Here is a 12,078-nt window from a genome sequence, read left to right on the forward strand (position 1 = left end):
AATCGACAAGGGTTCTCCAACATAACATGGGGACAATTCACGACTCAGCTTTCGGCAAGTTAGTTCATTTCTTTAGCGATTACCGGCTCTTCCATTACTTGGAAGAAATGGATGGTTTAACTTGGCGGAAATATCTAGAAACGCCAGATGCCTACCAGGAGGAAGTAATGATGGAGACTAGTAGCAAAGGCTTTTATAAGCAGCATGCCTTGTACACGGTTATATCACAGTATAGCCGGCGGGAAAGGCCCCCTTTGAAAAATGTTTTAGTAGGTCCATGGCGTGGGATACAGGATGGATTGCCTAAAGTGATTGGTTGGGGTTGTGCGGGTGATAGCGACGTAGGACTGCCTTCAAGAATACAGGATTCCGGGCTGATGATAATGGAATCCGCAAAATTGGAGCTTCAGCAAAAAGATCCTAGTTAGCCTACTTATTTGCCTTCTTATGTTCGCTATCTATATTGTTTCCGCTACCATACACCGGGAATACCGGGTGTGGCTCAGCAATTCGGTGTGAGTAGGGAAGCAGGAATTCTTGGTCTGAGGCCATTTGTGATCTGATATGGACTGGGTGGGCTCCTTGTTTTCAAATACATCGGATCGAAATTAGCGAATACTAATGATGGCCAGGTCCCATGATATGGGCACCAATGTCAGAGCTTCCGGCAGTGGGACGAAGTCCGATATATGTTGCAACACTAGTGGTGTTTGTGTTCTTCTAGTTCGGAGTGATCCACGCCGAGAACTTTGGAATGCTCCTAGCATTTCGATTCATAACCGGCTTATGGGCTCGCCCGTCCTTGCAACAGGGGGAGCCTCTATGGGGGATATGTGGGATCCCAGAATCCGCGACTATATGATTGCTATCTGGGCATGCTTTGCCATTGCCGCTACAGTGCTGGGGCCTCTGGTGAGAGGCTTCGCCTCTTCCGCCAAGGGTTGGACGTGGACCATCTGGGAACTGCTTTGGATATCTGGCTTTGCTTTGGTGCTTCTGTTCTTCTTCCTGCCCGAGACATTTGCCCCCAATATCCTCAGTCGTCGAGAACGTCGTATTCGCCGGATCACAGGCGACCAGAGATATGCGTCCGAGGCTGAGACTGAGATTGCTCCGGTGGCTTCGAGGATAGGGCTGCGTGGAGGCCCTTTTTGTCAAAATGTGGTAACTTACAGATCGAAATAGGATGCCCTATTTGAAGCGCTGGTTCGTGCATTTGTCCTTTGCTTACTTGAACCTATTGTCGTTCTTATGAGCCTATACATCGCTCATATTTACGGAATTTTGTACATTTGGTTCGAAGCCTTTCCCATTGTCTTTGAAGAAAAACACGGCTTTAATCCAGGAAAAACTGGCCTGGCATTCCTGGGTATCATGATAAGGGCAGTATTCATTGCTCTTCCATTGTACTTCTTTTGGAAATATCGCTGGCAGTCCAAACACATCAACCCGAACGGCCACCTTTCTCCGGAAGAACACCTCCCTCCAGCATGTTTTGGAGCGGTGTGGCTACCCATATCGCTTTTCTGGTTTGGGTGGACCGGAAACTTTGCAAGCATTCACTGGATTGTGCCGATCCTTGCTTCTATGTTATTCTCCTTCGGGGGATATCTTATCTTCAACAGCATTTTCTGCTACGAGGCACAGGCGTATCCAAAATACGCAGCCTCAGTGCTTGCCGGAAATGACTTCCTACGACCATCCTTCGGTGGAGGGTTTCCCCTATTTTGCGGCGCAAATTTCCATAATCTAGGTGTCGGTTAGGCTTGTACATTGCTTAGTTGTTTGACCGTGGTATTTGCGCCATACCCTTTCTTGTTGTACAAATTCGGGGAACGGATCCGGATGAGGAGCAAGTATGCCCAGCACGGTAAGTAGGGAGACTGGGTTTGGATGGGAATAAGGGGGAATCTATGTTCAGATGAGTATCCAGCGATATACTGTCGCTACTCTTCTGTTTATTCATGTACCAAGTGCCGCCATCAGCGTAAGCCCTCTGTTCTACCATGCATTTTCTTGTACATTTTCAGACTTCGCGCTTCTGCGTAAATTGGCATGTAGAGTACACAAGGACCCCAGTAACTCTAGTGAAAGAGCAGCGTGGAACAGGGGAGTCCAGCCCAGTAGCTCATTCATTCAAGCATGACTCCTATGTTCGTCAACTTTTTTGAGGCTTACCACGCAGTTGGATATGTTCGAGAGTACTCTGGCGATTGTTAACAACAAGTGGGCCCTGACACAGCCCCTTATTCAGCGGAAGAGCAGAGCGAGTATGCAAGTTCCTTTGTTGCAGTTAACCTGAACTACTTGTGTAGAATACAAGCAGCTTATTCAGCGGAAGAGACGGAATCAGGTTCCCGGCTTGGAGTTGCATGTGGATAAAATCGAAGTTAGACCGTTGTGGGTCAACCGGGCCCAATTTCAGATCGGGAAAACTCCAAAATAGCTGTTGACAAGTGATACATCGAGGTATAGCAGTACGACGAGAGTCGTATCGATTAAGATGTGATGGGTTAACATTTACATAAAATCCATGCATGCTATCCTGGCAGTCGTCTGATTGACTAACCTATGCTCATATATAATCACAATAACGCCTGAATGGACCAGAAACGAATGCAAGATAGGCTGACCAGGCGTATTTGGTCACCATGGGTCCTGCCGAAAGTATAAAGGTAAATTATATATCAGCTGCAGTTGCAGCGTGTGGACTTCTTCTGGAGTCAAACAAATCGATCACCACATCGGGAATGCGAACCAATCTCCACTTCACATTGAAATTTCATCTAGAAGCTATTACTCTGCAAATCGGCAATGTGCGTTCCAGAAATAGCCTCCGGGCGCTTATGCACTTCGAGTCAAGTCGATCCACTTGAGAAACAGTATGGAACATACTTAGTGGGGTGAAGTGCGAGACCGCAAGGTGCACTTGAAGAAGCTGTTCCTCTTTTCATCCGCTGCGCTCCGAAATAAGTGAAGTCCAAGTAATGGGATCAATGCATACACCCTCCATGGCTATAAAAGGGTGACAAAGGTCTGCCCTGATCACACTTATATCAAGGCCTGGAAGATAACAGCCATGGGAAGCCTAGAAACATATATTATCATGAACCGCTATCCGCCCAGCGGACTCTCCATTCTCATCGTGGGTGGTGGAATCGGTGGTCTGACGTTTGCCATCGAGGCGTATCGCAAGGGTCATGAGGTCCGGGTTCTGGAGAAACGGCCAGGTTTTGAAGGTTATGGTAAGCTAGCATCCCAGGTATGCACTGAAGTGCCTTGTCTCACGGTTCTATCATGGCAGGGGATCTACTCTTGGTAGAATGCAATGCCCTACATACCGTCAAGAAATGGCCTGGTTTCTTCGAGAGATTGGAGGCCATATCTTACAAAACCCAACGAAACGTGAAGAAGTTCGATGGAACTTGGATTGGGAGCTGGCCTATTGGTGATGGAGAAAATAAATCTGCAGCCATTAACCGTTCCGAGCTTCATGGTCTGCTTTGGGACTATGTGCAGGAACTGGGGATCAAAGTGGACTTCGATATAGCGGTGGATGAATACTTCGAGAGTGACACGCATGGAGGCGTCGTTCTACAGGGCGGACAGAAGCTTACGGCAGATATCGTTGTCGCGGCTGATGGTGTTGGATCGAAGTCATGGCCTTTGGTCCTGGGGCAAAAGGACAAGCCCATCAGCTCGGGCTTTGCCTGCTATAGGGCGACTTTCCCGGCGGGTCCAGCCCTGGAGAATCCAATCATTGCAAAGGAGTTCGAGGGCCATGTGGATCGTGCTTCGCTGCACATCGGTCCTGGAGCACATATGGTGGTCGGCAAAACCGAAAGACAGATATGCTATATTTTGACACATAAGGTATGTCTGATGATTTTGCTGTTCCGAAAAGCAATGGCTAATCCGTTCTGTCCTGTAGGACGACCACAATGCCGAGGAGAATTGGGATAAGTTGGTGTCTACCGATACTGCTCTACAGTGCATCGCCGGCTGGGAACCCTTCTTAACGGAGCTTGTCAAGGCAACCCCAGGTCACCGTTGCACAGACTGGAAGCTGTTGTGGCGCAACCCACAACCCAAGTGGGCTTCGCCTAATGCTCGTGTTATCCAGCTTGGAGACGCCGCGCATTCATTTCTACCCACTTCGGGGAGCGGAGCGGCAATGGCCATGGAGGATGCGTACTCTCTGGCGACCTGCCTACAGTTAGGTGGGAAGACCAAGCTCCCTTGGCTGTAAGGGTCCATAATTATCTAAGGCAAGTCCTCATCCCAGTGCAAGATAGAAGGCGGCAATATGCTTATGCTACGCAGGTTTGAGCGCGTGTCGTGTGCCCAGAAAATGGGCTTTCACCACCGAGAAAAGTTCCACAACACAGACTGGGACGAGGTTGCCAGGAATCCGGATATCCTCAGCAAAACTACTGCAAACTGGATTATGCGCCACAACCCGGAGCAGTATGCATACGAGAACTACGATAGCTGTGCTCGTCATATTCTGGAAGGCAAGGATTTCCAGAACACCAATACCCCGCCGGGCTACAGATACGAGCCATGGACTGTCAAGGAGCTTATGGACGCTTCGGACAGACACGAGCCAGTCGTTGACAGAGGCGACTGGTCTTGATTTTTTGCCCTGGGTGTTCTTATGGAATACCTTGCTCTTGAGCACTTGTTCATTGCACATACATTTGTTAGACGGGGTATGATTCTCTCCATCTGTTTTACTCTGACGTTATACCTTGGTTAGACTCTCCCAGTTCAGCCCCATGACGCACATAACAGTGGAGAATATACATTCTGAACCTGTATACATATTGATCATCAAGATCGGGAACGATGCAGCGGCATTCATGGGTTACATTCGACCATCGATCCTGCGGTATCTCCTGTGCTAGATCTCTAACATCCTGAGCGATGACTTGACTTGATAATCACTGCTTTTTAATGAAAAGACTGTTGGAAAAGAACGTCTCATAGAGCCCTGTTGGCATATGTCAGCAGCACCTATATAACTAGTCCAGTATGTTGCCCTGCATGGGACAACAACATCATCACTCCCATTATACTGATTGGCTGAACGCAGGCCCCACTTTACTCCGCTGGCCCACTTTTGTCCGCGATGACGGATAAGCTCCAACCTCAAAAGACACCCCCCATCATAACTTCAGCGTCCAACGTCTTCCAATCCAGCTGTAGAAATCGCAATGTCACTCCGCAAAACTTCATGTCGAGCATGTGTGGCTGCCAAGCGTCGGTGTGATCATGGGGTACCCAGCTGCACTCGCTGTTGCAAGAAATCTATTACGTGTCACTATCCATATCCGCCTCCACTGGCTAGGGGCGACCAGACTGCACCACTAGATGTCCATGTAGGGACCAGTCTCGAGGTCGATCCCACGCGCTCGAGCACATGCAAACTTGCTGCAGTGGAGTACTCCATACAACCATCCATGATCTCCGATCGAGGAGATGACATTCTTAACCCAATGTGGTCCCTAGAGGGCCTTATGGCTTCCAGTCAAGTCTGGAACTTTCCTCAAGGGGCGTCAGGCTGGCGTCCTCTTCCCAGCTCAGCAGATGGTTTTACATCAGCATTACCCCGAATCGAACGCAGAGTCTTGGAATTCTGGCCCCGCGTTCATGACAGCGAAACATGGGGATTTTGCGTCAGGACGTTCCTTGGTTACGTTGACCACTTCTTGGATACGGGCGCAATGCCATTCTCTGGGTCATTAGTTGATCGCACATCAGATCTTCCCCCTCTTCTGCGCGAAGCGTATGGGGTCTGCGCGGCATATCGAACATCCAAGCCCACGAGAAAGCCTTTTTACCATCAACTCCTGAACGCAGCCGTCAATAACATGAGACAAAGTAGTCCAACGCACACAGGTTTGCAAGACCAACTGGATCACATTCAAGCATTGGTTCTCTACTACATCCTGTTCCTTGCGGGTGGCATCAACGACAAACCGCTCCTTCGCCAACTAGACCGTATGTTGGCGCAAGGCACTGCCGACCTAGAGCAGATGGAACTAGCAAGCCGCCAGGCGACTCGAGACAAGACACAATTGGACTCACATTTTTCCGAGAGCCATTTGAATGACTGGCTGCTTTGCGAAAGTGCTCGTCGACTCATCGTGATTTCGTATCTGGTGCGCGCTGTTCACTCGGTGGTCCAGTTCCAAAGATGCGACTATATCAAATATCTGGTTGGGCTGCCGGTTTCGACCAAATCATACGCGGAGCTTTGCTGGGAGGAATTCATTTATGAAAGGGAGCAGAGCCCTGGGCAATCAATCTCAGGAGTCATTTCGTATGATGAATTTGTGACTGACTGGGAGCAAGGAGGACGTGTTCAAGTGGATGAGTTTAGGCATCTTTTGCTGGTGGCGTGTAAAGGATTGGGCTCTGTACGAGAAAGAACATCAAATGAGCTGGTTCCGACTTTTGATAATTTCATGTGTGATAATTAGAGCTCTTGAATAAATATTTGCCTACATTTAACTGCAGATCTTACCTTGGGACTCGATATGTGGGCTCGAATCGCGCATTTGCTGGAGCCCGATATCATGGAACAGGAAACCTTAGCAGGCTCAGCATAAGCACTGCGGCTAATAGTGGATCCCGGTGTCTATGTTTTGCGGAGAAATATAGTCAGTCGGAGCCTTTTGTCGGATGAATATGATAAGCAATTGCGGGAAAGAGTGGATCTATTGTCCGTTATTGTGGTGATTATGTGCCAGTTCATACAGATTACCAAAGTTGCGAACACAGGACGGATGATCCAAACGAGTAATGTAAACCTACTCAACAGGCACAAAGGGGCACTTGCAACATATATAAAGACAAAGAGTAGGCGCCGAATTACACAGTCAAAAATTCAGAGACTCACCTGTGCAAGAATATACTTCCAACCATGAAATCCTCCCAGGCAGCCGTCATCACCCGCTCATTGGGTCATGCCAAGTTCATCACCAACTGGCCCATCCCATCCCTCCGCGACGATGACATTCTGGTGCGCACCGTCGCTGTGGCCCTGAATCCAATCGACTGGATGCTCCTGGACACTACACCGTCCCCCGATGCAATCATGGGACATGATTATGCCGGCACTGTTGTGGCAGTTGGAGACTCCGTCCGTGAGCTGTTCAAGGTTGGTGACCGCGTGTGTGGACTCGTCAAAGGCGCAGACAACACCCGGCCCGAGAGCGGTACCTTTGCAGAATATATTGTGGCAAAAGCGGCGATTCAGATGAAGATCCCAGACGGCGTCAGCTTTGAGGATGCAGCCACTGTGGGAGTGGGAGCCACTACAGCTGGACAGTGTCTGTTTGGACCATCTTGTCTCAAGCTGCAGTGGCCAGAGAATGGAAATCATGTCGAGAATCCAGAAACGTTTTTAGTATATGGAGGAGCCACATCTGCGGGAAGCTGGATTATCCAATTTGCTAAACTGTACGTCTATTTGCTTTTGAGTCCTGATGACATGCTGCTAACTGTTGAATAGGGCCGGATACAGCGTCCTCACAACATGCTCGCCAAACAACTTTGATCTGGTCCGCCAATACGGAGCAGACGTAGTCTTCGATTATCGCGACCCTACATGTGCCCGAAAGATCCGCGAATATACCAACAATACCCTCAGGCTCGTCTGCGATGCTGTGGCAACTCAAGAGTCTGTGCGAATTTGCGAAGCAGCTATGGGTGACGCAGGAGGTCTCTATCATTCTTTGCTCCCAGTGCGAACTTCGCGCTCAGATGTGCAGGCAACATTCTCGAACTGCTGTACCGCGATTGGTGAGCCGTTTGAGTATGGCCCTGAACGCATGGTGATTCCCGGCATGCCCGCAGAGTTCGAGTTTGCCAAGAAATGGGCAGGGATCGTAAGCAACCTCTGGGCTCAGGGAAAGATCAGGACTCTAGTGGTTGAAAAGCGTGACGGCGGACTGAGGAAGGTTCTGGATGGCCTGAAGGATTTGAAGAATCGTTCTGTTAGGGCCCGAAAGCTGGTGTTCCTCATTTCTGAGACTTAGGCCTTGCTAATCCCTATATGAGCCGCGCCAATAGTTATTCTTGATGATACACTAATAAATGCCAGTTTGTGAAGCAGTCTGCTATTAAGGCGCAGACAGCTAATCCAGCTAGCGAAGATGCCGCCTCCGTTCCACATCAGAAAATATGTCTCCCAGCCAGCCTGGGCCCTGGTCCATCTACTTGACGAGACCGTTCGAGATTTGAAATTGAAAGCAGCGTAGGGGAGTCACCAATGGTTTCGTCAATTTTTGCAATAGTTCTAAAGAACTTTTGGATGCCGATAAATGCAGTTTGGAGTACACTGTGATGAGAGAGAATGTTATTTATTTATTTATTTTATTATTATGATCATCTTCATCATCTTCATCATCTTGATCATCTTGATCATCTTCATCATCTTGATCATCTTCATCATCTTCATCATCTCCATCATCTTCATCATCTTCATCATCTTCATCTTCATCATCTTCATCATCTTCATCATCTTCATCATCATCATTATTATTATTTTTATTATTATTGCGTTTGATATGTCTGAGAAGTGTTAAAGCCTCCAGAAGTGACTTGGAATATGCCTAGCTGACATGAATTGCATTGGTCCCCGTCGCTAAACACTGACCAGACGACAGGGATTAGCTGTCACCTGTCACAAAAATCAATAAGTGGCGCAGCGCCAGCTTAGGGGATCCGTCAGATAATCCCTGTATTTTGGTAGTAGTTGGTAGTAATTGGTAGAGTTTGGTAAAACTACTACCAAGGTGCAGGAATGTGCTGGGACTATGCACCCTGATAAACTGAGAGAGATAATGCATGCATCTTGGTAAATCCTACCATCAAATCGATCATCAAATCCACCATCAGGTTTATGGAGAGCGACAAGTGAAAGGATGTTGTCGCATGCTAAGACCAGACAAAGAGGATATAGAAATGGTGTTTCCATTCGCAATATTTCCTTCTGGTGAACGGATTTCAGTCACATTGACTTTCCGCAATACTCCTCTTAAACAGGCTTCCTATCCCCTTTTACAATGGCATTGTCTCCAGAGGCAATTATAGCTTTGATAGCCCTTTTGATCGCTTGTGTTCCGGGTGTAGGATTCATCCTCCGCCGTCACAGCGCGTTTCGTCTGTTGTGGAACCGAGCCGAAGGAGCAGAATTTCCACTGTCTGGTATGCATGATCATGTTCTGTGTTGTTCAATGCTGCAAACCCCATCCTTCCCTGTGTATGCGGCAGCGCATGGGTCGCCATTTTACATAGGACCTAGATTCCTGACCTCTCCGTGCCTTCTATCTAGATCACAACCGCTCGGATAGCCCCGAAGAACACCAGATGAACGTTGTTCCCCAGAGTCAGCCATCGGTCGCGCTCTTGGGAGACCGTGGGGCCTATAACCCAGGTCACCGCCCCCCGTCATTCAATATCAATTCCCCTCATGGTTCATCGTTGAGACGGGAGTCGCGGACATCTCCGTTACAAATACAGGCCCAAATCATAATTGTCAGTAGAGTGAGGTCCTCTGGCACAAAACATGCTTTCGCTAATTCATTCGCAAAACATCTTCCAGATCTCTAACATTGGTCAATCCGAAAGCGACCTTTAATCAATGACCATTCTGACCGCTATTCATCCGGCGAACAAGAGCCAGTGGGAAGGGATGACATATAATTCCCATTGACACCATTTAATCTTTGATTATATATTCCAGCGATATACACAGCAATCTCTTCGGTCTCTCCAAGTCTTTTTGTCATTCAGGATGCCACAGCTACAATGTTTGTTTTACCCTTTCCTTTTGGAGGCCATGTACATGAACTGAAAAGTTTTGACGCGAAATTTCATTCCAATTGTTGCGTCCGTATAAAGATATCGATTTTGTTGTGCTGTTTGGTCGGTTATCCGGGGTGAGCCTATGATGCGTGAAATAAAGATGGACGAGCTGCACTTGATACCAATAAGGCTGCCTGATATCTGCCAACAATGTCGAAGACCGTGAGTCCAATGATCCATAAAATTTCGTTTTTCATGACGCTATTCCTCCTCGTCCGACCATCTATCAGAGAGCTTCCACAACAGGTCCGGATAATTGCCTAGTAACTCGATGTCCTCATTGGGTATACATTCATCAATGCCATGTATCTCCTTCAGCGAAGTTGAACCCGACGCCACCAGCGCCTTGAGGGCATCCATTTGAGCGTCATTGTGTTTCCTTTTGCCCTTCTCGTATCCCTTGATACACAAGTACTCCAGATTCGGCGGCAGATACTCCACCAACGATACGCTCTTGCTCTCATTCTCGTTGTTCACTTCCGCGGCAAAGTACAACAGCAAGTTAACTCCAATACTGAGCCGTTTCAGTGCCACAATGTCTTTGAGACGCCCCGCCTGGTCCCAGAATGAATCTGACAGTGGTTCTTTCCGATAGGCTTGTGCCTCGGCTCGAGCATTTCCCCGTCAAATTCGAAGTCCGCTGGAACACGAAATCTGAAGTCGTATATGCGCCCTTCGGCGTCGAGATCTAATTTCTCTAGAGTGCTCCTATGCTCTAGGACGCTCAGAATAAACGTTTTCGGGTTGAATATCGCGTGTGTACCGTCAGCCAAACCCCTGCCGCCGATCGAGTACTCGAATTCCTTCAGCACTCCGCACGACCTGATGACAGGGGCCAGATACCTGGTAGGCACACATGAGTGATTGCTTGCGATGCAAGGCACATTGGAAGATTTAGCTTCGAGTGACGACTTCTCGTTGTCATCCTCCGCGAGAACATCAGTACCGATCCATTCCAGGGATGGAAGGTTGCGGAGCATGGCCAAACATTCGATGAAGTCCATGGCCACATACAACTCTCTATCGTCCAAATCGTCATGACCGAGGTTAATCATATACACTTTGCGAAGGTTCTGCTGGTACGGCTTGCCAAGCGGTTCATGTTTGTCTCCCTGAACAACAAGTCCAGGGCACACTCGGAGGGCGCGAATGAATCGTCCCCTTCCTCGTTGAGGTCGGTGTAAAAAGTCGGCATCATGGCCATAGACTCGAGGTTGGGTGATACCGAGACGAGCAGGGCCGTCAACGCTTGCGTGACATACGTCGCTGGGGCACGGATATTGCTGTTCATGCATTAATGCCGATATTGCCATCGAGGACTGATCTCACCTCACCGAAAAAAGCCGTGATAATGATCTCCCATCACCGAATCTCGCAACAACATATTGAGTACGCGCTCTTGTAGAGCTCCCGTAAACCATGCCCTCCGTGTGACACTTCACAGCAGCCGCATATCCTCCTGATCTAATTTCGGCTGATAAGGCTTCACTTCGTACAGGCGATACCGCCAATTAGTCTGTCTATATTCAATATGGCGCACATAGTGACCCAAACTGGACTTTCTGAGAATGTCCATGAGCATCTGGAACGCGTGATCCAGATCAGCAATACTCGGAGTGATGCGCACACGACGGTATTTCTTCCGATCCGGCATTTCGCAGAGAGAATGCAGAGCTTGGCATTGTAAAGAAAGAGCATCCACGTCGCGATTCTACTCCAGGTAGGAGACTACGTTATAATGGATCTCGGAAGGTAGATCGACGAAGCGAACCATTTTCTTCGTGGTTCCTTTATTATTTCTTTCTGAATTAGGTACCGTGGGAATTGCCGATAAACTGGGGATCAAGCTCCTGTAAGTGTCGGCTTTGGCGGGTCTAAGCCTCCACCGGCTGTTAGCGTGGGTAGCCCAATGTGGATCGGAAGGGCTGGCAAGGGGGCAGAACGTGCTGTAGAGATTGAGAGCTATTTTTAATTAAGTTGAGGTAGTGAATCGGTTAATGAGAAAAACTACGAATATGCTGTCGGACTATATACCAAATGCTCGAAGTGGAAATGGTAGTATTCGTAGGTGATTGACTGTAGGTAAGGCATATAGACAATAGATATTCCTTCGTCCTATACAAACATTTATCTCACGTACAGGCTTTATTGTCCTCGAATGAAGCAATCAAAGACCTGTATGGTTCCAATTGTAAATAAATA

The 12,078-nt window shown here is 48.2% G+C and overlaps 5 protein-coding genes across 5 annotated transcripts; 4 read left to right on the plus strand and 1 right to left on the minus strand.

Moving 5' to 3' along the window:
* Positions 1–786: 786 nt before the first annotated feature.
* Positions 787–1,185, plus strand: ALT_9523 (uncharacterized protein; the record flags this gene model as incomplete). The annotated part of the gene is made up of 1 exon (XM_089600635.1): positions 787–1,185. The coding sequence occupies one exon, from the start codon at positions 787–789 to the stop codon at positions 1,183–1,185; it is 399 nt and encodes a 132-aa protein (XP_089455132.1).
* A 1,894-nt stretch (positions 1,186–3,079) lies between these two features.
* Positions 3,080–4,636, plus strand: ALT_9524 (FAD-dependent oxidoreductase; the record flags this gene model as incomplete). Its single annotated transcript, XM_089600636.1, has 4 exons — positions 3,080–3,245; positions 3,305–3,873; positions 3,932–4,245; positions 4,324–4,636. 4 exons carry the CDS (start codon positions 3,080–3,082, stop codon positions 4,634–4,636), a joined length of 1,362 nt encoding a protein of 453 aa, XP_089455133.1.
* A 580-nt stretch (positions 4,637–5,216) lies between these two features.
* On the plus strand, positions 5,217–6,485 carry ALT_9525 (Zn(II)2Cys6 transcription factor domain-containing protein; the record flags this gene model as incomplete). The annotated part of the gene is made up of 1 exon (XM_033559980.2): positions 5,217–6,485. The coding sequence occupies one exon, from the start codon at positions 5,217–5,219 to the stop codon at positions 6,483–6,485; it is 1,269 nt and encodes a 422-aa protein (XP_033415871.2).
* A 443-nt stretch (positions 6,486–6,928) lies between these two features.
* Positions 6,929–8,045, plus strand: ALT_9526 (zinc-binding alcohol dehydrogenase family protein; the record flags this gene model as incomplete). Its single annotated transcript, XM_033559981.2, has 2 exons — positions 6,929–7,467; positions 7,520–8,045. 2 exons carry the CDS (start codon positions 6,929–6,931, stop codon positions 8,043–8,045), a joined length of 1,065 nt encoding a protein of 354 aa, XP_033415872.2.
* A 2,032-nt stretch (positions 8,046–10,077) lies between these two features.
* On the minus strand, positions 10,078–11,189 carry ALT_9527 (uncharacterized protein; the record flags this gene model as incomplete). The annotated part of the gene is made up of 2 exons (XM_089600637.1): positions 10,078–10,382; positions 10,454–11,189. 2 exons carry the CDS (start codon positions 11,187–11,189, stop codon positions 10,078–10,080), a joined length of 1,041 nt encoding a protein of 346 aa, XP_089455134.1.
* Positions 11,190–12,078: the final 889 nt, after the last annotated feature.

The sequence above is a fragment of the Aspergillus lentulus genome, assembly GCF_001445615.1.
Source record: "Aspergillus lentulus DNA, contig: Alt17, strain: IFM 54703, whole genome shotgun sequence".
Taxonomy (NCBI): Eukaryota; Fungi; Ascomycota; class Eurotiomycetes; order Eurotiales; family Aspergillaceae; genus Aspergillus; species Aspergillus lentulus.